The 25235-nt window shown below is 41.8% G+C and overlaps 1 protein-coding gene across 1 annotated transcript; it reads left to right on the forward strand.

Moving 5' to 3' along the window:
- Positions 1–2380: 2380 nt before the first annotated feature.
- On the forward strand, positions 2381–22410 carry nectin1a (nectin cell adhesion molecule 1a). The gene is made up of 11 exons (XM_021594057.3): positions 2381–3171; positions 4705–4817; positions 4895–5011; positions 5268–5409; positions 6036–6153; positions 9461–9642; positions 13628–13745; positions 15108–15259; positions 15357–15498; positions 20527–20596; positions 20987–22410. The coding sequence occupies exons 1-11, from the start codon at positions 3120–3122 to the stop codon at positions 21290–21292; spliced, it is 1512 nt and encodes a 503-aa protein (XP_021449732.1). The 5' UTR covers positions 2381–3119; the 3' UTR covers positions 21293–22410.
- Positions 22411–25235: the final 2825 nt, after the last annotated feature.

Genomic DNA, 25235 nt, shown 5'->3' on the forward strand with positions numbered 1-25235 from the left:
AAGATCTCCGCCACGGCACAACCCAAGGGGGGGCGCCAACCCAGACAGGATGACCACATCAGTGAATCAACCCACTCAGGTGACGCACCCCTTCCAGGGACGGTATGAGAGAGCCCCAGTAAGCCAGTGACTCAGCCCCTGTAATAGGGTTAGAGGCAGATTTAAAACATGTTTTACAGCGAAAGCACAACATATGATTATGTTAGCTCATAGATCTTTGATGATATTCATCAGATGACACTCATAGGACATCATGTTACACAATACATGTATGTTTTGTTCGATAATGTGCATATTTATATGCAAAAATCTCAGTTTACATTGGCGCGTTACGTGCAGAAATGTTTTGATTCCAAATCATCCGGTGATTTTGCAGAAATACTCATAATAAACATTGATAAAAGATGCAAGTGTTATTCACAGAATTAAAGATAGACTTATCCTCTATGCAACCGCTGTGTCAGATTTCAAAGTAACTTTACGGAAAAAGCGTAATCTGAGAACGGCGCTCAGTACCCAATTCAGCCAAAGAAAACTCTGCCATTTTGGAGTCAACATTAGTTAGAAAAAACACTATAAATATTCATCTTCAGAAGGCACTCCCAGGAATCCCAGTTCGACAATAAATTACTGATTTGTTCCATAAAGTTCCATAAAGCCCATCATTTAGGCAGTTGTTGTTAGCGTGTTCAGCCCAGTAGTCCATCTTCATGAGGCGCGATCACTTCCTCCAGACAAAAACTCAAAAAGTTCCGTTACAGGTCGTAGAAACAAGTCAAATGATGTATTCAATCAATCTTTAGGATGTTTTTAACTTAAATCATCAATAAGGTTCCAACTGGAGAATTTCATTGTCTGAAGAAAAGCATTGGAACGAGAGCATACTCTGTCGGGAGCACACTTCATGAGACCGAGGCTCTCTTCCAGAACACTCACTAAAATAGTTCTTCTGAGCCCCTCCTTTATAGTAGAATGCTAAAACCAGTATCTAAAGACGGTGATATCTAGTGGAAGCCCTAGGAAGTGCAAGCACATCCATATCTAACAGGGATTTCAATAAGCATTGTTTTGAAAATCGATTTCTCACTTCCTGTTTGGATTTCTTCTCAGGTTTTTGTCTGCCATATGAGTTCTGTTATACTCACAGACGTCATTAAAACAGTTTTAGAAACTTCAGAGTGTTTTCTATCCAATACTAATAATAATTTGCATATGTTGGCATCTTGGACAGAGTATGAGGCAGTTCAGTTTGAGCACGCTATTCATCAAAAAGTGAAAATGCTGCCCCCTATCCCAAAAAAGCCTCTCTTTTTCTGTGGCTAAACCTACTAGGTTCGTAATTCAACAATTTTATTTGTATTTACAGATGGCATACAAGTTTGTTATTAAGGCACATGACAGTTCACATGTCCGAGAAGGCATTTCTGCCAAAAATCGCATTTTGTTAAAAAAAGTTTATGTTCAAACGGTCCTTCTGTGAAGTAGTGATCAGCGACATACGCCTACAGTAGTTTCCAGAAACGGGTCACATACAGTGGGGAGAACAAGTATTTGATACACTGCCGATTTTGTAGGTTTTCCTACTTATAAAGCATGTAGATGTCTGTATTTTTTTTAATCATAGGTACACTTCAACTGTGAGAGACGGAATCTAAAACAAAAATCCAGGAAATCACATTGTATGATTTTTAAGTAATTAATTTGCATTTTATTGCATGACATAAGTATTTGATCACCTACCAACCAGTAAGAATTCCGGCTGTCACAGACCTGTTAGATTTTCTTTAAGAAGCCCTCCTGTTCTCCACTCTACCTGTATTAACTGCACCTGTTTGAACTCGTTACCTGTATAAAAGACACCTGTCCACACACTCAATCAAACAGACTCCAACCTCTCCACAATGGCCAAGACCAGAGAGCTGTGTAAGGACATCAGGGATAAAATTGGAGACCTGCACAAGGCTGGGATGGGCTACAGGACAATAGGCAAGCAGCTTGGTGAGAAGGCAACAACTGTTGGCGCAATTATTAGAAAATGGAAGAAGTTCAAGATGAAGGTCAATCACACTCGGTCTGGGTCTCCATGCAAGATCTCACCTCGTGGGGCATCAATGATCATGGTGATCAAATACTTATGTCATGCAATAAAATGCAAATTAATATGTATTTCAATAACAAACTAAACACAGACACACACAATGTTTTAATAACACAATTAAAACAAACATCATGATGTTAGTGCAAATTAACCACACAACTACGAAGTCAACTGTCCATCTAATGCTAATAGTGCTGCATGAGCTGACATGTCTGACCAATGATAATAACTACATGGTCTGTTTATGTTTGTGTGTGTGTGTCGGGGAGGTTGTGTGTGAGTGTAACTCAGTAATCTGTCCACCACTAAGCTGCTTTAGTCCCGTCTGCCTGGCCGCTTCGCTGCAGGGAGTTCATTTCACTACCGACTAACGCTACACAGCAAACTGAAACTATTGACTAACGCTACACAACAAGCTGTAACTATTATCTAACGCTACACAGCAAGCTGAAACTATTATCCAACGCTACACAGCAAGCTGTAACTATTATCCAACACTACACAACAAGCTGTAACTATTATCTAACGCTACACAGCAAGCTGAAACTATTATCCAACGCTACACAGCAAGCTGCAACTATTATCCAACGCTACACAGCAAGCTGCAACTCTGAAGACAATTAGTGGCAACTAACAACTGACAACAAGCTGCGACAGGAGTTCATTTCACTACCGACTACCAGCTAAGAACATAACAACCAGTCACTAGCTGAAACTACAGTGTGACAGCTGTTAGAACTATTCTGTTGGAACAATTCTGTTGGAACTATTCTATCAGAACTATTCTGTTAGAACTATTCTGTTGGAACCATTCTATCGGAACTATTCTGTTGGAACCATTCTATTAGAACTATTCTGTTAGAACCATTCTATTAGAACTATTCTATCGGAACTATTCTATCGGAACTATTCTGTTGGAACTATTCCGTTGGAACTATTCTATCGGAACTATTCCGTCGGAACTATTCTGTCGGAACTATTCTGTTGGACCTACAAGGAAGGTGGCGCCAGTGGAGTTGTCATGGAGAATTCTGTGTTGTGGATATTCCTGACAGCAACATGTGTTATTAAAGGTGAGATAACCTCTAGTCTACCCTCTAACCATAACCCTACCATCAGAGAGTTGGTTCATCCTACAGCATACATCTTCAATCTGTAAATTAAGATCACACCTTATCCTCTGGTGTTCCACCGGGTTTAACTCTGAGAACAGCTGCCACACCACATTAACACTTCTATACATAAACAATATATTACACACACACACAGACAGACAGACAGACAGACAGACAGACAGACAGACAGACAGACACATGCACACTAACACACACACACACACGTAGGTCTGTATTCTATCTGTCTGTTTGCTTGCCTGCCTGTCTGTTGATATCGCTCTGGTTCCAGAACACAGATGAAACATGTAATCCCTGAGCTCCTCTTGAACGCTCTCCAACACACACTACTCATGCTGGCAGTGCCAGAGATCACACACACACTACATATCCAAATAGTCCAACAGATTACAATCAATTTGGCAGAGTAGAAGTGGAAGCAGACTGTATCTGGGCCAAACACACACACACACACAAACATTACTTTGAAAAATCAACATTTCAGCCTAAAATAATTTTTCTGCCTTTGTCAGAATTAAGAAATGTTGGGTATATGTTGCTACTCTGCTGCTGTGTTAGCAAGCTGGAAGCTATCTGTTGGTTAACTGTTAGAGAGCTTTTACTCAGCCGTTAACGAGATGGTAGTTAGCTGTTGGCTAGCTGTTAGTTAGCTGTTAGCTATTAGTTAGCTGGTAGCTAGGTGGTAGCTGTTAGTTAGCTGTTACATAACTGTTTGTTAGCTGTTATTTAGCTGTTAGTTAGCTGTCTGTTAGCTGGTAACTAACTATTAGTTAGCGTTTAGTTAGGTGTTAGTTAGCATTTAGTTAGCTGTTAGTTAGCTCTTATCTTGCTGTTGGTTAGCTGGTAGCTAACTGTTAACTATCTGTTAGCTCGCTGGAAGTTGGATCATAAAGGAAAGTATAGGCACAGAGAATATTGTTTTTACATTTTGAAGTAACATCAGAGTTATCAATATCTACTGGTTATTCATCAAAGTGCTACCGTTAGTACCTCTTAGTTAATTTCCAGTGTATTTTTTAAAGTGTGTGTCTGCGTGCTTGTGTGTAGTAGGTCACATGGTCAGTAAGACAAACAGCCTCTCATTCCAGGTCAATCACAGACTAGAGATTAAACAGTTAATCCCTCTCTATTGCTCTCCCCTTCTATCTCTCTCTCTCTCTCTCCCCTTCTCTCTCTCTCTCTCTCTCTCTCTCTCTCCCCTTCTCTCTCTGACTCTATCTTCTTTCTCTCTTTCCTTCCCTGCATGCTATATTTTCCCAATGAGTGTGTGTGTGTGTGTGTGTGTGTGTGTCAGACAGGTAGGCTGTGTTCCTCACCTAAAGCTTAGGTCTAACTCTAACCCTAATGAGCTCAGCTACAGAGCTGGCCTGATCCCACTGGGTGACGGCGTATGTATACGTGTGTGACCCTAACCATAACCCCATTTAACTGAGCAGCAGTGTATCTAACTTCTGTGTGTATTGTGTGTCCTAGGTGTGTGTAGTCAGTCAGTCCAGATGGAAGCTGGACAGTCAGGTTTCGTGGGCTCTAAGGTGGATCTACCATGTCTTTTTATTAACAGCATCCCACCTGTCAAGATCTCACAGGTAACCATCACACACACACACATGCAATCAATACAACATCTGCAAGAACTTTGCCTTGAATTCTTCCCTCCCTCCAGGTGACATGGCAGAAGGTGATTAATGGAAAGAAACAGAACGTGGCGATAGCTAACCCGTCTCTAGGCGTGTCTGTGGCTCCGCCCTTCAAAGACAGAGTCAGCTTCAAAAACCCTGTGGTGAGGATGATGTGGAGTTGCAGTTGTGTTGTGGTTGTGTTGCAGTTGTGTTGTGGTTGTGGTTGTGGTTGTGGTTGTGGTTGTGTTGCGGTTGTGTTCTAACCTTGCCGTGCAGTCTTGTGGTTGTCATTATGGTTGTGTTGAGGTTGTTTTGTGGTTGTGTTGTGCTTGCGGTTGTGTTGTGGTTGTGTGGTGGTTGGGTTGTGGTTGTGTTGTGGTTGTAGTTGGTCTCTAAATATATGGCTCTGATGTTAAGGTGCGGAGGAGAACTCCGTCCCTGGAGGACACCACTCTGACCTTCTCGTCTCTGCGACTGTCTGACGAGGCCAGATACATCTGTGAATACACTACCTTCCCTGCTGGCAACCGTGAAAACACGGTCAACCTCACAGTCTACGGTAAGACCACAACACAGCCACTATGCGGATGTTGGCCAACACGGGTTAACTCTCAATCTGATTGAATATAGGCCAATGTTTCTGCGTTCACAGAGATTGCATTCATGGGTCAGTGCTGCTTTCAGTATGTCGGCTCAATGGTGAATGCGCATAAAGATGGCAGAATTCAGATATGACGTCCTTGTTTTAGCACTATCCAATGAGTCTTGAAGATGAAATTGGGATCATATATACTGTGCTAATGAACATACATTAAAAAAAGAGTAATGGAGAGCAATGTACAATATGGTGAATTTACCAAAATGAGAAATTTGTGTTAAGTGCATGGGGATCATCATCTTTATGCACCTCCGCTATTAAAAATTGACTTTAAACGCCACATTGTCTACAACCAACGATGGGATTGAATCCTGGCCTGAGGATTGTAAAATGATTGAATCCTGGCCTGAGGATTGTATAATGATTGAATCCCGGCCTGTGTAAAATGTCATGTGATATCCTTGGGGCCTTGTACACCACATTTCCTGTAACTCAAATTATGTCTAGCAGCTATGTTGCTGTGCTGTGATTTGACCAACTGTTGCTGTGCTGTGTTTGGCCAAGTTGTGATTTTGTTGTTGGTCCAGCCCGACCTTTGACCCAGATGAGTTTGTCGACACCCACACTGGTAGCTCGGTCATCCAATCTGAAGACGCCGGTCGCCACCTGCCTCTCGGCCAATGGGAAGCCTCCAGGAACCATCAGGTGGGACGCCACCATGTGTGTTTGTTTGTGTGTAAACAGCTCTCACATAGGAATATTTCAAATAGATGGAAAAATCTGTGGAATAAGTAAGGATGGGTTAGGGTTAGCGATTGAATCACTCTAAGGTAGTGTCGCTATGTGTACTCCTTACACCGATACCCAGTACCCAGAGGTACTCCGATGTTATGATTGTAAAACTGTGTAGTGTTCAGGAGGCCTAAGACAGGAGATGTGATTGACCTGCACACTTTGACACTAAAGCTTCATGAAACAGTTAAAATAAAGCGTTATGAAACAACTTGAAACTACAAATCGTTATGAAACAGTTTAAAGTCCATAGCTTTATGAAACAGACACTCTAAAGCTTCATGAAATAGTTTGAAAATAAAGCATTATGAAACAACTTGAAACTACAAAGCTTTATGAAACAGACACTAAAGCTTTATGAAACAGTTTCAAGTCCATAGCTTTATGAAACAGTTTAAAGTCCATAGCTTTATGAAACAGTTTAAAGTCCATAGCTTTATGAAACAGTTTGACACTCAAGCCTCATCTGATGTATGAAACAGTTTGACACTCCCACTGCACCAACTACCCTAGTTTCACAGTACTAATTATCCTAACACCTCTGGAAGATTAACCACTTCCATGCCAGTCAGAAGAATTTAAGGGCTCTATTAAAAACAGATTTTCTGAAGTGTTCTTCAGCTTACAAGCCTCCCCCTTTTTCCTCTAAACATAAGGATGGTGATTATGGCCAAAAAGTTATATTTTAGTTTCATCAGACCAGAGGACATTTCTCCAAAAAGTATGATCTTTGTCCCCATGTGCAGTTGCAAACCGTAGTCTGGCTTTTTCATGGCGGTTTTGGAGTAGTGGCTTCTTCCTTGCTGAGCTGCCTTTCAGGTTATATCGATTTAGGACTCGTTTTACTGTGGATATAGATCATTTTGTACCTGTTTCCTTCAGCATTTGTTGCTGTTGTTACTGTTGTTCTGGGATTGATTCGCACTTTTCACACCAAAGTACGTTCATCTCTAAGAGACAGTATGCGTCTCCTTCCTGAGCAGTATGATGGCTGCGTGGTCCCATGGTGTTTATACTTACGTACTATTGTTTGTACAGATGAACGTGGTACCTTCAGGTATTTGGAAATTGCTCCCAAGGATGAACCAGACTTGTGGATGTCCATCATTATTTTTCTGAGATCTTGGCTGATTTCTTTTCATTTTCCCATGATGTCAAGGAAAGAGGCACTGAGTTTGAAGGTAGGCCTTGAAATACATCCACAGGTACACCTCCAATTGACTCAAATGATGTCAATTAGCCTATCAGAAGCTTAAAAAGCCATGACAACATTTTCTGGAATTTTCCTAGATGTTTAAAGGCACAGTCAACTTAGTGTGTGTAAACTTCTGACCCACTGGAATTGTGATGCAGTGCATTATAAGTGAAATAATCTGTATGTAAATAATTGTTTGAAAAATTGCTTGTGTCATGCACAAAGTAGATGTCCTATCCAATTGGCAAGACTATAGTTTGTTAACAAGAAATTTGTGGAGTGGTTGAAAACTGAGTTTTAGTGACTCCAACCTAAGTGTATGTAAACTTGGATACAACATCTGGATGCCAGGAAGCTTGGTCACAGTGATGTACTGGGCCCTACAAACTACCCTCTGTAGCACCTTACGGTCGGATGCCGAGCAGTTGCCATATCAGGCGTTGAAGTAACCGGTCAGGATGCTTTCGATGGTGCAGCTGTTTATACCTTTTGAGGATCTGAGGACCCATGCCAAATCTTTTTAGTTTCCTGAGGGGGAATAGGCGTTGTCTTGCCCTCTTCACGACTGTCTTGGTGTGTTTAACACATGATAGTTTGTTGGTGATGTGGACACCAAGGAACTTGAAGCTCTCAACCTGCTCCACTACAGCCCCATTGATGAGAATTGGGGCGTGCTCGGTCCCCCTTTTTTTATAGTCCACAACCATTACCTTTGCCTTGATCATGTTAATGGAGAGGTTGTTATCCTGGCACCACAATGTCAGGTCTCTGAGGTGCCCCTGTGTTGAGGATCAGCGGGGCAGATGTGTTGTTACCTACTCTTACCACCTGGGAGCGGCCCATCAGGAAGTCCATGATCGCAGTTTCAGAGGGAGGTTTTTCGTCCCAGGGTCCTTAGCTTAGTGATGAGCTTTGAGGGCACTATGGTTTTGGACGCTGAGCTGTAGTCAATGAATAGCATTCTCACATAGGTGTTCCTTTTGTCCAGGTGGGAAAGGGTAGTGTGAAGTGCAATAGAGATTGCATCATCTGTGGATCTGTTGGGGCGGTATGCAAATTGGAGTGGGTCTAGTGGTTCTGGGATAATGGTTTTGATGTGAGCCATGAACAGCCTTTCAAAGCACTTCATGTCTACAGACTTGAGTACTACTGGTCAGTAGTCATTTAGGCATTTTACCTTGGTGTTCTTGGGCACAGGGACTATGGTGGTCTGCTTGAAACAGACTCTGTCAGTGACAGATTGAAAATGTCACTTGCCAGTTGGTCAGCTTATGCTCGGAGTACACGTCCTGGTAATTCGTCTGACCACGCGGCCTGTGAATGTTGACATGTATAATAGTTAGAGTCCTGCTCCTTGAAAGCGGCAGCTCTAACCTTTAGTTCGTGGGGTTTATACACACATCTAAAATAATGTATCAGCCTACATAGAGGGGTTTATACACACATCTAAAATCATGTATTAGCTGACATAAAGGGCTTTTTACACACATCTAATAGCCCAACCTGCACATACTGAAACTAATACTTTGGCGCACGTTTTTAAGGACACCTCAGATATTGCCACCCCTCCCACCTCAGCAGCAGGTAAGACAGATAAGACAGATAAAACATCAATCCCGGCACTAGGGTTTGGAAATATAAGAGACCCGGTTTTGACAATGCCTTAGACAATTGCTCTGGCATAAGGCCAGACAAAAATGGAGCTCTAAAGCTCTATGACACAGTTTGTAACTACAAGGCTTTATGAAACAGTTTGACACTCTAAAGCTCTATGCAACATAATCTCTCCAAAGTAAGAATTCAGACATTAATGATTCTTGAAGGTTTGATCTCAAACAGTGAACATATCAGTAACTGTTGCTAGCTTCAAATGTTATATGGAAGTTTATTTCCTGACTGCTTTGTGTGTGTGTTGGTTTTTCTCTGTGTGTCTGCGTGTGTTTCTCTCTGTGTGTCTGTGTGTTCATGCGTGTGTGTGTGTGCACACGTGTGCGTGTATTCATGCGTGTGTGTGTGTGTGAGCAGGTGGGACACGCGTGTGCGTGGTGAGGCGACCACCCAGGAGATCCGTAACTCTGATGGGACGATCACAGTGCGAAGCGACTTTATCCTGGTACCCAGCAAGAATACACACCTGGAGAAACTCACCTGTATCACCTCCTATAACCAGGAGACATACACCGACTCTGTCACGCTGGACATACAGTGTAGGTCACACACACACATACAACATACTCACTCACACACACACACACACACACACACACACACACACACACACACACACACACACACACACACACACACACACACACACACACACACACACACACACACACACACACACACCAGGGTTGGGGTCAATTCCAATTGAATTCTTGAATTCACTCATGAAATGGAGAATATATGTTGAATTCAGTTCGAATTCCAACAATAATTAAGTTAAGAAAAAAATGTAATCTTTGAAAATGAATTGATTTGGAATTCAGTATTTTTACATTTCCCAGTTCATGGAGTTAATGCACATAGTATCAAACATTGACTGCAGGATTTATTTTAAATAATTTAAACCTAATTTCAACTCTTTCTACATGTCCAGTATAGGCTTTCTGAACAGTGACATGATACTTTTTAACATTTCCTATTAGATGACAAGATAAAAATGCGGAAAGGGTCGTTCTTCGTTTATTTGATTTGAATCTGAAATCAAACACATAAACGGTTTTGTTTTTTGTTTTTATTGTCTAAAGGAAATATGAAATGAAAAACTGAACAATGATTTGATTATTCAAATGTTGTGTTTTTAATTATCGGTTCTGGTTCGACCCGTGCACTGTACGTTTTTGCCAATTAATAGGAATGGCAATGGCTTCTTGACAACACAGAAAATTATAAATGGGTCATTCTTCATGTTTTTGATCTGATATTATTATTTATTTAAATGATTTGATGATTGACAGTCACTGCAGTTGGTCATGTGACCAGTCCTGAGTCCAAATTGATCTAGGTCGATGAGACAGTCACTTCCACAACATTGACAACCTTAACGCCTAACCTATTACCTACATAATTGCTAACAGGCTCTATAATATGCCACCAATCTCTTCAGTGCCAACAAGCTTAGACAACATGACAACATAGGCAAACAGCCACGGTCTGGTGAAATTCACGCGTCAGAACAGTTTTTAATTTTGCCTATGCCAGGATCTGTCCATTTGTGATGAGCCTATAAGCTACATCAATAATAAGGTATAATAAGGTATGATAGAATACCTCTGTCCACGGACCTAAAGCATATGACCTGCCCTTTTAAACTCTGATGCACAACTGTGCGTAGGATCCTGGAGGGCAGGTAATTTGTCCCAGGTGATGCGTTGGGCAGACCGCACCACTTTCTGGAGAACCCTACGGTTGTGGGCGGTGCAATTACCGTACCAGGCGGTGATACAGCCAGACAGGATGCTCTCAATTGTGCATCTGTAAATGTTTGTGAGGGTTTTAGGTGGCAAGCCAAATTTCTTCAGCCTCCTGAGGTTAACCTCTAGCGACGAGCAATCCCGTATCCGGGAGCGTAATCATAGCCTCAAGCGCATTACCATAACGCAACGTTTCCTATTCATGAAAATCGCAAATGAAATGAAATAAATATATTCAAAAACAACCTTAGCCTTTTGTTAACAACACTGTCATCTCAGATTTTCAAAATATGCTTTTCAACCAAAGCTACACAAGCATTTGTGTAAGAGTATTGATAGCCTAGCATAGCATTAAGACTAGCATTCAGCAGGCAACATTTTCACAAAAACAAGAAAACCATTCAAATAAAATCATTTACCTTTGAAGAACTTCGGATGATTTTAATGACGAGACTCTCAGTTAGATAGCAAATGTTCGTTTTTTCCAAAAATATTATTTGTGTTGGCGAAATAGCTCCGTTTTGTTCATCACGTTTGGCTAAGAAAAAAGACCCGAAAATGCAGCCACTACAACGCCTAACTTTTTTCCAAATTAGCTCCATAATATCGACAGAAACATGGCAAACGTTGTTTAGAATCAATCCTCAAGGTGTTTTTCACATATCTATTCGATAATATATCAGTCCTGACAGTTGGCTTCTCATCAGAAGCGAAAGGAAAAATACTGCAGCTGGAGATTACACAATAATTGCAACGGAGGACACCAAGCGACCACCTGGTAGATGTAGTCTCTTATGGTCAATCTTCCAATGATATGCCTACAAATACGTCACAATGCTGTCGACACCTTGGGGAAGCGACGGAAAGCCTAAGCTCATTCGTGGCCCATTCACAGCCATATAAGGAGTCATTGGCATGAGGCGGTTTCAAAAAATGCGGCACTTCCTGATTGGATTTTTATCTGGGTTTCGCCTGTAACATCAGTTCTGTGGCACTCACAGACGATGTCTTTGCAGTTTTGGAAACGTCAGTGTTTTCTTTCCAAATCTGTCAATTATATGCATAGTCGAGCATCTTTTCGTGACAAAACATCTTGTTTAAAGCGGGAACATTTTTCATCCAAAAATTTAAATAGCGCCCCCTATATCCAAGAAGTTAAAGAGGCACTGTTGTGCCTTCTTCACCACACTGCCTGTGTGGGTGTACCATTTCAGTTTGTCAGTGATGTGTACGCTGAGAAACTTTAATCTTTCCACCTTCTCCACTGCGGTCCCATCAATGTGGATAAGGGGGTGCTCCCTCTGTTGTTTCCTGAAGTCCATGATCATCTCCTTTGTTTTGTTGACGTTGAGTGAGAAGTTACTTTCCTGACACCACACTCCCAGAGCCCTCACCTCCTCCCTGTAAGCTGTCTCGTCATTGTTGGTAATCAAACCTACTACTGTCGTCTGCAAACTTGATAATTGAGTTGGAGGCATGCATGGACATGCAGTCATGGGTGAACAGGGAGTACAGGAAGGGGCTGAGGACGCACCCTTGTGGGGCCCCAGTGTTGAGCATCAGCAAAGCGGAGGTGTTGTTTCCTACCTTCACCACCTGGGGACGGCCTGTCTGGAAGTCCATGACCCAGTTGCACTGGGTGGGGTTCAGACCCAGGGCCTCGAGCTTAATGATGAGCTTGGAGGGTACTCTGGTGTTGAATGCTGAGCTATAGTCAATGAACAGCATTCTTACATTGGTCTACAACTGGTTCCACGACCATCCCAGGTTTACAATTTTCTTTCTCCCACCATATTCCCAATTTTTCAACCCAATTGAGACAATGAAGGAGGCATGTGGTGACATTCCAGCAGAGTCCTGTCAGGGGTGAATACCTCATGCCAAGGAGAATATCGCCTGTGATGTTTATGAAAATCTGTGGCCGGACCAGAACAGCAGACATGACTGATTTTGTTTTCACATTATTATTTGTTTCTGATTTCACTGTTTCTGATTTCTGTTTCTTTATATATTTAATGCAATTGATCTAACATACAGTACAGTGGTACCAATATGCCTATTTGTCTTCCTTTCCAAATGCAAAATATATTTACTTTGTTTTACATTTTTACTGTATGTGTGCATACAGTATGCTGTTTGACATGTATTGAGTCATGTTGAAATATCATTTTTGCATTTGTGTTCCTTTCTTGTTTGAGTACACACAAACAATATGCAGTATAATAACAAAATCTTAGTCTTTACACTGAAATAGATTCTGATAGTAGTGTTTTGAATAGGTCACATTAGTGCGATTTCAGTTGTCACTAAGTTAGATTAATTTGATGTGTGTGTGTGTGTGTCATTTGTATACAGTTTCATTTTGTATACAGAGTTTCATTTTGATTGCTGTGTTTCATTTTGCAAGATGTCTGTGGGGTTTGGGGAAATTGGTTAACTGTTTTGTCTTTAGAGGTTTGAGTATCTGACATTTCGTTTCAGCAAAGGTGTGCTAACAATTGGGAAAAACTGTAAGAAGTCATTGAAAATAAATGCCCTTTTTTCAATGATTGAATTGTAATTGTACTTTACTTCCTTCAATTAGAATTGAGCCCAACCCTGATACACACATTCACACACACTCCAGCGCACATACACACACGCCAGTGCACATGCACAAGCACTTTCACCGTCCCACTGACTTACTCACTTGTGCAAATTATTGTAAGTGGCTCTGGATAAAAGTGTCTTCTAAATGGCATATATGAAAGTATTCTATATTATTATTTTACATCAGATGAACCAGAGGTGTCAGTGGAGGGGTTCGATGGGAACTGGTACCTGGACCGTCAGAACGTTGAGCTCACATGTCTAACCGATGCCAACCCACCTGTCTCTCTGTTCCAATGGAGAATGTGAGTAACCGCTGACCTCTAATCCCTAACCTCTAACCCTATGCGTAATTGTGAGTATACCAGTGGCATAGCGATATAAAGAGGGCGCTAGATGGATGTAGCTTGTTTTAGCATGGACAGCACCATTGAGGAATGTTTTAACCTCTACTGACTCCCCATCCCGTATGCCGGAGCGTAATCATCGCCTGACACTAATTAGCATAACGCAACGGACATAAACGGACATAAATATCCCTAGAAAATATTCCTATTCATGAAAATCACAAATGAAATATATTGAGACACAGCTTAGCCTTTTGTTAATCACCTTGTCATCTCAGATTTTCAAAATATGCTTTACAGCCAAAGCTAGACAAGCATTTGTGTAAGTTTATCGATAGCCTAGCATAGCATTTTGTCCAGCTAGCAGCAGGTAACTTGGTCACGGAAATCAGAAAAGCAATCAAATTAAATCGTTTACCTTTGATGAGCTTCGGATGTTTTCACTCACGAGACTCCCAGTTAGATGGCAAATGTTCCTTTTTTCCCAAAATATAATTTTTGTAGGCGAAATAGCTCCGTTTGTTCTTCACGTTTGGCTGAGAAATCGCCCGGAAATTGCAGTCACGAGAACGGCGAAAAATATTCCAAATTAGCTCCATAATATCGACAGAAACATGGCAAACGTTGTTTATAATCAATCCTCAAGGTGTTTTTCAAATATCTATTCGATAATATATCCATCGGGAAAATTAGTTTTTAAGTAGGACCAATTGGAGTACCTCTGTATTTTACGCGAGAATCTCTCTGGGGGCATCAGGTGACCACTTGCGCAATGTAGCCGCCTACGGCTGTTCTTCAACATAAATGCGTAACACTACGTCACAATGCTGTAGACACCTTGGGGAATACGTAGAAAGTGTAATCTGGTTGATAGCACATTCACAGCTCAATAGGGACTCATTGGAACGCAGAGCTTTCAAAATATGGGGCACTTCCGGATTGGATTCTTCTCAGGCTTTCGCCTGCAACATCAGTTCTGTTATACTCACAGACAATATCTTTACAGTTTTGGAAACGTTAGAGTGTTTTCTATCCTAAGCTGTCAATTATATGCATGTTCTAGCATCTTGTCCTGACAAAATATCCCGTTTAAAACGGGAATGTTTTTTTTCCAGTTTTCAGTTTGTTTACTCCTTTAAAATGGAGAACGCCCTCAATGGTGTCACATAAGCCATTATGTGATTAAATATAAAGATGAGTCCTGTTTATAATTCTATGGTCTGTTTGATGTTTATGAAGCTATTCATGTTATGTCATACTTGGAATAATGGCATTAATGTGTGTTTGTGTATGGGTGTGTGTGTGTGTGTGTACCTGCAGGTTGAATGGTTCCATACCGAACAGCGTAGAGATCCGTGACAATGTCCTGTTATTTAAAGGACCAATCAGATACGAGGTAGGAGGGACTTACGTCTGCGATGCAACCAATAGCATCGGGACAAGCTCTGCCTTCATGGAGATCAGCATCACAGGTAAGGTCATTTGGTTACAATGGTTACCTGGAGTGTGTGTTTGTGTGTGTGTGTGTGTGCGTGTGTGTGTGTAACTGTGTTTTTTCTCTCTGTGTAGAAGAGCCACTGCCCCAGGTGGGAACGGGTGATGTCTTCAGTGTTCTGGGCATGCTATTGGCTGTGGGGCTGATTCTGGGCGTGGCGATCACTGTGCTGCTTCTTAACAGGAGAAAACAGAGGGAAGAGATGGATGCTGACTCGTATGTATATCTTTAGTTATCAAACCTATTGTTATTTTCTGAATTCTTCTTGACATGGTCAGATAACTCAAGCTGGGAGAGGGTCACATTTTTTCTAATTTGACACACAGAAACTAGAAGCGATGAGTCATTTTGTCAAAAATAATGGCACCAATTGACCTGTAGGTGGTACTGTTATAAGCAGTCTCACATAGACCGTCATATCCGCCACCCAGTTTGACTTAGAGACTTGAAACTCCTCATGCTGAACAAATTTGCCTCACTCACTAATAAGGTCCATTGAGATCGATTTTCCTCCATCTTGGAAATTTTGGAAAACATTAAAAAAAACTTCTTATGAACCATTGGTCAAAATTTGGCTGAGTTATTAAAACATCTCAGGGCTTCCCAAGTGGTGCAGTGGTCTAAGGCACTGCATCACAGTTGCTTGCTGTGCCACTAGAGATCCTGGTTCAAGTCCAGGCTCTATCGCAGCTGGCTATGACCGAGAGACCCACACTTGGCCAGGTGTCATCCGGGCTAGGGGAGGGTTTGGCCGGCAGGGATGTCCTTGTCCCATCAAGGTCTAATGACTCTTGCGGCGGGCCGGGTGCATGCATGCTGACACAGTTGTCAGGTGTACAGTGTTTCCTCCAACACATTGGTGCGGCTGGCTTCTGGGTTAAGCGGGCATTGTGTCAAGAAGCAGGACGCATGGCTCTCAACCTTTGCCTCTCCCGAGTCCATTGCAGCAATGAGACAACTACCAATTGGATACAATGAAAAGGGGTAAAAAGTAAACAAAAACGTTTTTAAAATTACGTGTCCATTTAAACCACTGTATTTGTATGTATTAATTGCCAAGGAACCAGCTACTCTTCTTGGAGTGCAGCAAAAATATGACAATTATTTAAAAAAAAATTGACATTACAACACATTCACAACAGATTTCACAATTAATTAAGTGTGTACCCTCACGCCCCTACTCTACTACCACATATCTACAACACAAAATCCATGTGTACATGTGTTTATAGTCCAAGTCTCTTGGGGTATGTCTCTATAAGCTTGGCACATCTAGCAACTGGGATTTTTTACAATTCTTCAAGGCGAAACTGCTCCATCCATTTCAAGTAGGATGGGTTCCGCTGGTGTACAGCAATCTTTAAGTCATACCACTGATTCTCAATTGGATTGAGGTCTGGGCTTTGACTAGACCATTCCAAGACGTTTAAATGTTTCCCCTTAAACCACTCAAGTGTTGCTTTAGCAGTACGCTTAGGGTCATCCCAGTCCCTGCAATGAAAAACATCTCCACAGCATGATGCTGCCACAACCATGCTTCACAGTGGGGATGGTGCTCTCGGGGTAATGCGAGGTGTTTGGGTTTGCACCAGAGATAGTGTTTTCCTTGATGGCCAAAAAGCTCAATTTTAGTTTCATCTGAACAGAGAGCCTTCTTCCATATGTTTGGGGAGTCTCCCACATGCCTTTTGGCGAACACCAAACATGTTTGCTTATTTTGTTTTTTAAGCAATGGCTTTTTTCTGGCCACTCTTCCGTAAAGCCCTGTGGAGTGTACGGCTTAAAGTGGTCCTATGGACATGTACTCATATCTTTGTTGTGGAGCTTTGCATTTCCTTCAGGGTTATCTTTGGTCTCTTTGTTGCCTCTCTGATTAATGCCCTCCATGCCTGGTCTGTGAGTTTTGGTGGGCAGCCCTCTCTTGGCAGGTTTTTTTGTGGTGCCATATTCTTTACATTTTGTGTAACGGATTTAATGGTGCTCCTTGGGATGCTCAAAGTCTCTGATATTTTTTTATAACCCAACCTTGATCTGTACTTCTCCACAACTTTGTCCCTGACCTGTTTGGAGAGCTCCTTGGTCTTCATGGTGTCGCTTGCTTTGTGGTGCCCCTTGCTTAGTGGTGTTGCAGACTCTGGGGCCTTTCAGAACAGGTGTATATATTCTGAGATCATGTGACAGATCATGTTACACTTAGATTATACACAAGTGTACTTTATTTAACTAATTATGTGACTTCTGAAGGTAATTGGTTGCACCAGATCTTATTTAGGGGCTTCATAGCAAAGGGGGTGAATACATGTGCACGCACCACTTTTCCATTTTTATTTTGGGGAATTTTTTGGGTAATTTTTTTAATTTCACTTCACCAATTTGGACTATTTTCTGTATGTCCATTACACGAAATCCAAATGAAAATCAATTTAAATTACATATTTTAATTAAACAAAATAGGAAAAATGCCAAGGGGGATGAATACTTTTGCAAGGCACTGTATGTGTATGCATTTGTCTGTGCCAATGTCTGTGTTGCTTCACAGTCCCCGCTGTTCTATAAGGTATTTTTTAAATCTGATTGTACTGCTTGTATGAGTTACTAGATAGAGTAACCTGGATTATGCTCTGTTAGACAGTTAACTCTTCATCCACAATATAACAGGGGGTGTGATTCCACTCCGCAGAGGACTACCAACTTGAAACGCGTAATCGCTTTCATGGACATCCATAAGATGAACCACACTGAATTTGTGGTTGTACCTAAAATATAAATGCAACATGAAACAATTTCAAAGATTTGACTGAGTTACAGTTCATATAAGGAAATCAGTCTATTGAAATAAATTCATTAGGCACTAATCAATTTCACATGATTGAGACAACAGATATGCATCTGTTGGTCTCAGATACCTTAAATAAAAATAAGGTGCATGGATCAGAAAACCAGTTAGTGTCTGGTGTTCACACCATTTGTCCTTTGCATATAGTTGATCCGGCTGTTGATTGTTGCTGGATATTGGCGGGAACTGGAACACGCTGTCGTACACATCGATCCAGAGCATCCCAAACATGCTCAATGGGTAACATGTATGGTGATTATGCAGGCCATGGAAAAACTGGGATATTTTCAGCTTTCTGGAATTGTTTACATATTCTTGTGTCATGGGGCCGTGCATCATCATGCTGAAACATGAGGTGATGGCGGTGGATGAATGGCAAGACAATGGGCCTCAGGATCTCGTCACGGTATCCCCGTGCATTCAAATTCTCAGTGATAAAATGCAAATGTGTTTGTTGTCAGTAGCTTATGCTTGCCCATATCATAACCACACCTCCTCCATGGGGCACTCTGTTCCCAATGTTGACATCTTTAAACGGCTTGCCCACATGACGCATGTTGTCTGCCATCTGTCCGGTACAGTTGAAACCGGGATTCATCCGGTTTCAAATCAGACCACACTTCTCCAGCATGCCAGTGGCCATTGAAGGTGAGCATTTGCCCACTGAAGTCGGTTACGACGCTGAACTGCAGTCAGGTCAAGACCCTGATGAGTACGACTAACCCAATTGAGATGGTTTGGGTGAGATGAGTTGGACTGTGGAGTGAAGGAAAAGCAACCAACAAGTGCTCAGCATATGTGGGAACTCCTTCAAGGCTGTTGAAAAAGCATTCCAGGTGACTACCTCATGAAGCCGGTTGAGAGAATGCCAAGAGTGTGCAAAGCTGTCATCAAGGCAAAGGGTGGCTACTTTGAAGAATCTAAAATATAACATATATTTGGATGTGTTTATTAACACTTTTTTGGTTACTACATGATTTTATCAGACCAGTGTCAGGCCTGGATTCGCCATGCCCGAAGATTCTTCCCAAGATGATTGGCTAATGAAAACATCCATTGTGATGTGGATGAGAACCTGTGGCCAAATCCACAAGACAGAGTTGATGGAAATATATAGAAGTAGAGTAATCAATCTTTTGTTTTGCTTTTTACAGTCAGGTGAGGAACACTGCAGTTGACAGTTTCTTTTTTGTAGCTAATTATTTTTGCTTTGATTCAAAGAAACCTATGTTGTGATTTTATTGTATTTCATCAATAAATGTCATTCTGTTCAATGATTCCACTGTGTCTGTAGTATTCTCTCTACTAGTTATTTTACAGTGATGTATTTACGTGTAGTAGCATAATGAAACATCTATCACATATTTTGTATGACAATATTTAATGATTGTACGAACAACTACACAGTGAAACTATCGGTATCTTGTGTGTGGGTGATCTAAATTAATGTTCCTATGGTATTTCATGATAAATGAGTTATTTGAACCAATGATTCTGCAAGTATAAGGTTTCTTTAAAGATATGAATGCAATGTTTTGGACTTTGGACAGCCTGTGTTACAACTGATGACCGTTTTGAGTTTTGTGTCTAGAGTTTTGAAAAATGACCACAAGGTTCTGAAATTAGTGCCAAAGTAATTGTTAAAAACTGTAACTGAACCAATGCACATTGGTCCATGACATTTGGTATGTAAACCTCATGTATATGTCCTTAGAAACTGTGTGAATTTAAATGGCCAGACCAGTTGGTGGCACAATAGATGTTGTTGGGATTATTGATCAAATGGACTTTGCCTCATGTTTTGAATGTTCGATTTAAATTATGCAGATGAACAATGTGAAATATTAGTCGAATTGACACCATAATAAACTCAATACATAAAGTAATGACTTTAAGAAGGATTACTCGCTGCATTCAAAGACAAACAACTTACAGCAGTAGACTAAACTTCACTTGCGTACTCCTTGTGGTATTTAGAGATAAATAAGGTAATGCTTTCACTGACTGATTGTCAATTCCTTTCCCACCCCTTCCCTACTACCTTCTTGGGGTTCCCAAGTGGCGCAGTAGTCTAAGGCACTGCAGCTCAGTGTAAGACGCATCACTACAGGCCCTGGTTCAAAGCCAGGCTGTATCACAACCAGCTGTGATTGGGCATCCCGTAGGACGGCGCGCAATTGGTCCAGCGTCGTCTGGGTTTGGCCGGTGTAGGCCGTCATTGCAAATAAGAATTTGTTCTTAACTGACTTAATTTTATATAACTATTTGATGGTCTATGCATGTTTATAGTTTAAATCATTTATTTTTATTTCACTGCTTTACTCTCTCTGTCTCTCTCTCCATTTCCCTCCCTCCCTCTCTCTCTCTTCCTCTTTCTCACTCTCGCTCTCTCTCTCCCCATCTCTCAGGACAGACTCTGCTCCTTCTCTTAAACTGGCTCCTCCTCCTGCCAGGAGAAAACCTGGTGATGAGTTCCAGGTAGAGGAGTGTGTGTATGTGTCTGTGTGTCTTTGTGCGTGTGTGTGTGTGTATGTGTGTGTGTCTATGTGTGTCTGTATGTTTTTGTGTGTTATTGTGGTGTGTGTATTTGTGTGTGCTCCCGAACACAGCAGACTATCTACCTGTCTGTCTCTCTTCTCTTCACAGCGGACTAACTACATGTCTGTCATCTCTTCACAGCAGACTAACTACCTGTCTGTCTCTCTTCTCTTCACAGCGGACTAACTATCTACCTGTCTGTCTCTCTTCTCTTCACAGCGGACTAACTATCTACCTGTCTGTCTCTCTTCTCTTCACAGCGGACTAACTATCTACCTGTCTGTCTTCTCTTCACTGCGGACTAACTACCTGTTTGTCTTCTCTTCACAGCGGTCAGGGAGGGTGTATGAGGACCTCCCCAACACAGCGGACTATGTCAGCTACCGACTGGCCTGTAACAAGGATGACTACCCAGAACCCTACTCTCCCCCCATCAACCCTCCCCTCTCCCTCCCCGACTCTCCACCTATCAACCCTCCCCTCTCCTTCCTCTCCCAGCACGCCTACACCCACTCCAACAATACCTTCTCCCCCGCCTCCCATCCCTCCTCTGTCTTCAGATATCCTTCCCTCCCCTCCCTATCCCCCCCTCCCGGCCTTGCACCCTACACCTTCCCTAAAGAACAGTATGTCTGACCTGTATCCACTGACCTGTAACACCTCTCTAGAGACCATGGACCAACAGCTTTTCTCTGTCTTCTGTTCTCCTGTCCTTCATCTTCTGTTCATCCACTGACCTCAGAATGTTTTCCAATCCTAGATATGAGTGTGTGTGTGTGTTTAAAGTGTGTTTTGTGCAAGGGGGCATTGTCATGCTGAAACAGGAAAGGGCCTTCCCCAAACTGTTACCACAAAGTTGGAAGCACAGAATTCAATGTTATTGAATTATTTCCCTTCACTGGAACTAAGATGCCTAGCCAGAACCATGAAAAACTGCCCCAGACCATTATTCCTCCTTCGCCAAACTTTACAGTTGGCACTATGCATACAAGCAGGAAGTGTTCTCCTGGCATCCACCAAACCCAGATTCCTCGGACTGCCATATAATGAAGAGTGATTCATAACTCCATAGAACGTGTTTCCACTGCTCCAAAGTCCAATGGCGGCGAGATTTACACCACTCCAACCGACGCTTGGCATTGCGCATGGTGATCTTAGGCTTGTGTGCGGCTGCTCGGCCATTTACTGAACCTCCCGACGAACAGTTCTTGTGCTGACGTTGCTTCCAGAAGCAGTTTGGAACTCAGTAGTGAGTGTTGCAACCGATGACAGGTGATTTTTACGGTGATATGCGCTTCAGCACTCCGCAGTCCCGTTTTGTGAGCTTATGTGGCCTACCATTTCACAGCTGAGCCGCTGCTGCTCCTAGACATTTCCACTTTACAATAACAGCACTTACAGTAGACGGGCAGCTCTAGCAGGCCAGAAATTTGATTAACTGACTTTTTGGAAAGGTGGCATCCTTTGACGGTGCCACGTTGAAAGTCACTAAGGTCTTCAGTAAGGCCATTCTACTGCGAATGTTTGGTGTCAGCATCAGCTGAAATAGCCCAATCCACTAAGTTGAAGTGGTGTAGCAGCAGCGTATATGATGATTGTATGTGAGTGGGTGTGTCAGTATACTTACTATATGTATATGTACATATTATGTGTGTGTATGCAGATGATGGAGCGAGTGTTTTGTATGTGTGTTGGAGTATCAGTGTGAGTGTGCATAGAGACTGTGCAAAAATTAAAATACAATACAAAGGTCATCTCCGATAGTCCGTGTAGCCATTTTGTTAGCTATTTAGTTAGCTATTTAGCAGTCTTATGGCATGGGGTTAGAAGCCTTTCAGGAGCCTGTTGATGTCAGACTTGATGCACCGGTACTGCGCGGAAGCAGAGTGAACAGTCTATGGCTTGGGTGGTTGCAGTCTTTAATGATTTGCCAGGCCTTCCTTTCACACCACCTGATATAGAGGTCCTGGATGGCATGGAGCTCGGGCCCCAGTGATGTACTGGTCTGTCCTCACCACCCTCTATAGCACCATGTGATCAAGGGCGGTGCTATTGCCATACCAAGCAGTAATGCAGTCAGTCAATAGGAGCCCAGGAGGTGACTAAGCACGCACCCCTGAGGGGCCCCAGTGTTGAGGATCAGCGTTGCAAAGGTGATGTTAACTACCCTCACGACCTGGGATCGGCCCGTCAGGAAGTCCAGGATCCAGTTGCAGAGGGAGGTATTCAGTCCCAGGGTCCTAAGGTTGGTGAGGAGCGTGCATTGGACAATGGTGTTGAACTTGTGTTTGTGTCTCTGTAAGTAAACAACGTCTAGCAGGTTGAAAAGCAATTGACATGCTTTAAATCCCAGGTCACAGTAACATAAACCTTCAGATGCACAACTAACCCTAACCTTAACCCAAACCAAGACCTCAAGTAGGGTATTGTCCCAAACCCAGACCTCTAGTAGGACATTACCCCAAACCTCTAGTAGGACATTACACCAAACCCAGATCTCTGGCAGGATATTAACTCAAACCCAGACCTCTAGTAGGACATTACCCCAAACCCAGACCTCTAGTAGGACATTACTCCAAACCCAGAGCTCTAGTAGGACAGTAACTCAAACCCAGATCTCTAGTAGGACATTACACCACACCTCTAGTAGAAAAGTAACTCAAACCCCAGATCTCTAGTAGAAAAGTAACTCAAACCCAGACCTATAATAGGACATTACCCCAAACCTCTAGTAGGACATTACCCCAACACTCTAGTAGGACATTACCCCCAAACCCAAAGCTCTAGGAGGACATTACCCCAAACCCAGACCTCTAGTTGGAACATTACCCCAAACCCAGACCTCTAGTAGGACATTACCCAAAACCCCTCTAGATGGTCATTTCTTAGAGTTCTGGATTAGGAATGGATGTATTAGATTGTAGATTGAGTTATGGATAAGATGCCTGTATTAGATTATATTAAATTGGAAACAATGTTAATCTGTAAGGATGAGATTACCTTCTGTTTTTATCCACTGCTGCTATTGTAGCCCTGACAATTACCCAAACCCTAACCAGAATCTTTCTTCCCCCCTCTCTCTCTCTCTCTCTCTCTCTCTCTCTCTCTCTCTCTCTCTCTCTCTCTCTCTCTCTCACCATACTGTGACGCTTATCGTTTAAAGTTTCTACTTCCTGTTTACTTGTTTTATTTGTTTATTATTGTTTTGGTTTCATGTGTAGTTTTGGGAGTGTCTTATTATCTGTGATATTGGCAGGGTCTTATTATCCGTGATACTGGGAGGGTCTTATTATATGTGACATTGTGCAGGCTTTATTATCTGTGATATTGGGATGGTCTTATTATCTGTGATATTTTGGAGGGTCTTATTATCTATTTATTTTATTTTATTATGTGATATCGGAGGGGTCTTATTATCTATGATGTTGGGATGTCTCATTATACGTGATATTGAGGGTCTTATTATCTGTGATATTGGGATGTCATATTATAAATGATATTGAGAGGGTCTTATTTTACTGTGATATTGGACGAGTTTTATTATATATGATATTGGGAGGGTCTTATTATCTGTGATATTGGGGGGGGTCTTATTATCGGTGGTATTTGGAGGGTCTTATTATCTATGCTATTGGGAGGGTTTTACTATCTGTATTATTGGGAGGGTCTTTTTATCTGTGATATTGGATTGTTTATGGTTGGGAGGGTCTTATTATCTGTGATATTGGGATGTTTACGGTTGGGAGGGTCTTATTATCTGTGATATTGGGATGTTTACGGTTGGGAGGGTCTTATTAGCTGTGATATTGGGATGTTTACAGTCGGGAGGGTCTTATTATCTGTGATATTGGGATGTTTACGGTTGGGGGGGTCTTATTATATGTACTATTGAGAGGGTCTTATTATCTGTGATATTGGGAGTGTCGTATTATCTGTGATATTGAGAGGATGTTATTAACTGTGATATTGGGAGGGTCTTATTATCTGTGATTTTGGGATGGTTACGGTTGGGAGGGTGTTATCTGTTATATTGGGAGGGTCTTATTATCTATTATATTGGGAGGGTCTTATTGTCTATGCTATTGGGATGTTTATGCTTGGGAGGGTCTTATTATATGTAGTATTGGGAGGGTCTTATTATATGTTATATTGAGGGGGTCTTATTATCTGTGATGTTGGGAGGGTCTTATTAAATATGATATTGGGAGGGTCTTATTATCTGTGATGTTGGGAGGTCTTATTGTCTATGATATTGGGATGTTTACGGTTGGGAGGGTCTTTTTATATGTAATATTGGGAGAGTCTTATTATTTGTTATATTGAGAGGGTTTTATTATCTGTGATGTTGGGAGGGTCTTATTATTTGTGATATTGGGAGGGTCTTATTATCTGTGATATTGGGATGGTTACGTTTGGGAGGGGTAACCCTAACTAATCTTAATCCATTTGTCTGTTGGATGTCAGGATGGGTTAGTGTTCATGCAGTTAGTTCTGTTACCGGAAACTACGCTACTATACTATTTCCTGTGCTTTCATATTATCATTTTTTATAAATATATATTTTTAAAATATTCAGCTA

Source organism: Oncorhynchus mykiss, chromosome 10, assembly GCF_057628025.1.
Source record: "Oncorhynchus mykiss isolate SJ-2025 chromosome 10, ASM5762802v1, whole genome shotgun sequence".
NCBI classification, from domain to species: domain Eukaryota; kingdom Metazoa; phylum Chordata; class Actinopteri; order Salmoniformes; family Salmonidae; genus Oncorhynchus; species Oncorhynchus mykiss.

Excerpts from the sequence above, each read along its gene's own strand:
- nectin1a (XM_021594057.3), top strand. The coding sequence starts at position 3,120 with ATGGAGAATTCTGTGTTGTGGATATTCCTGACAGCAACATGTGTTATT. Across the intron at positions 5,012-5,267 it reads TCAGCTTCAAAAACCCTGTG|GTGCGGAGGAGAACTCCGTC; the intron begins GTGAGGATGATG and ends TCTGATGTTAAG. Across the intron at positions 15,260-15,356 it reads CATGGAGATCAGCATCACAG|AAGAGCCACTGCCCCAGGTG; the intron begins GTAAGGTCATTT and ends CTCTCTGTGTAG.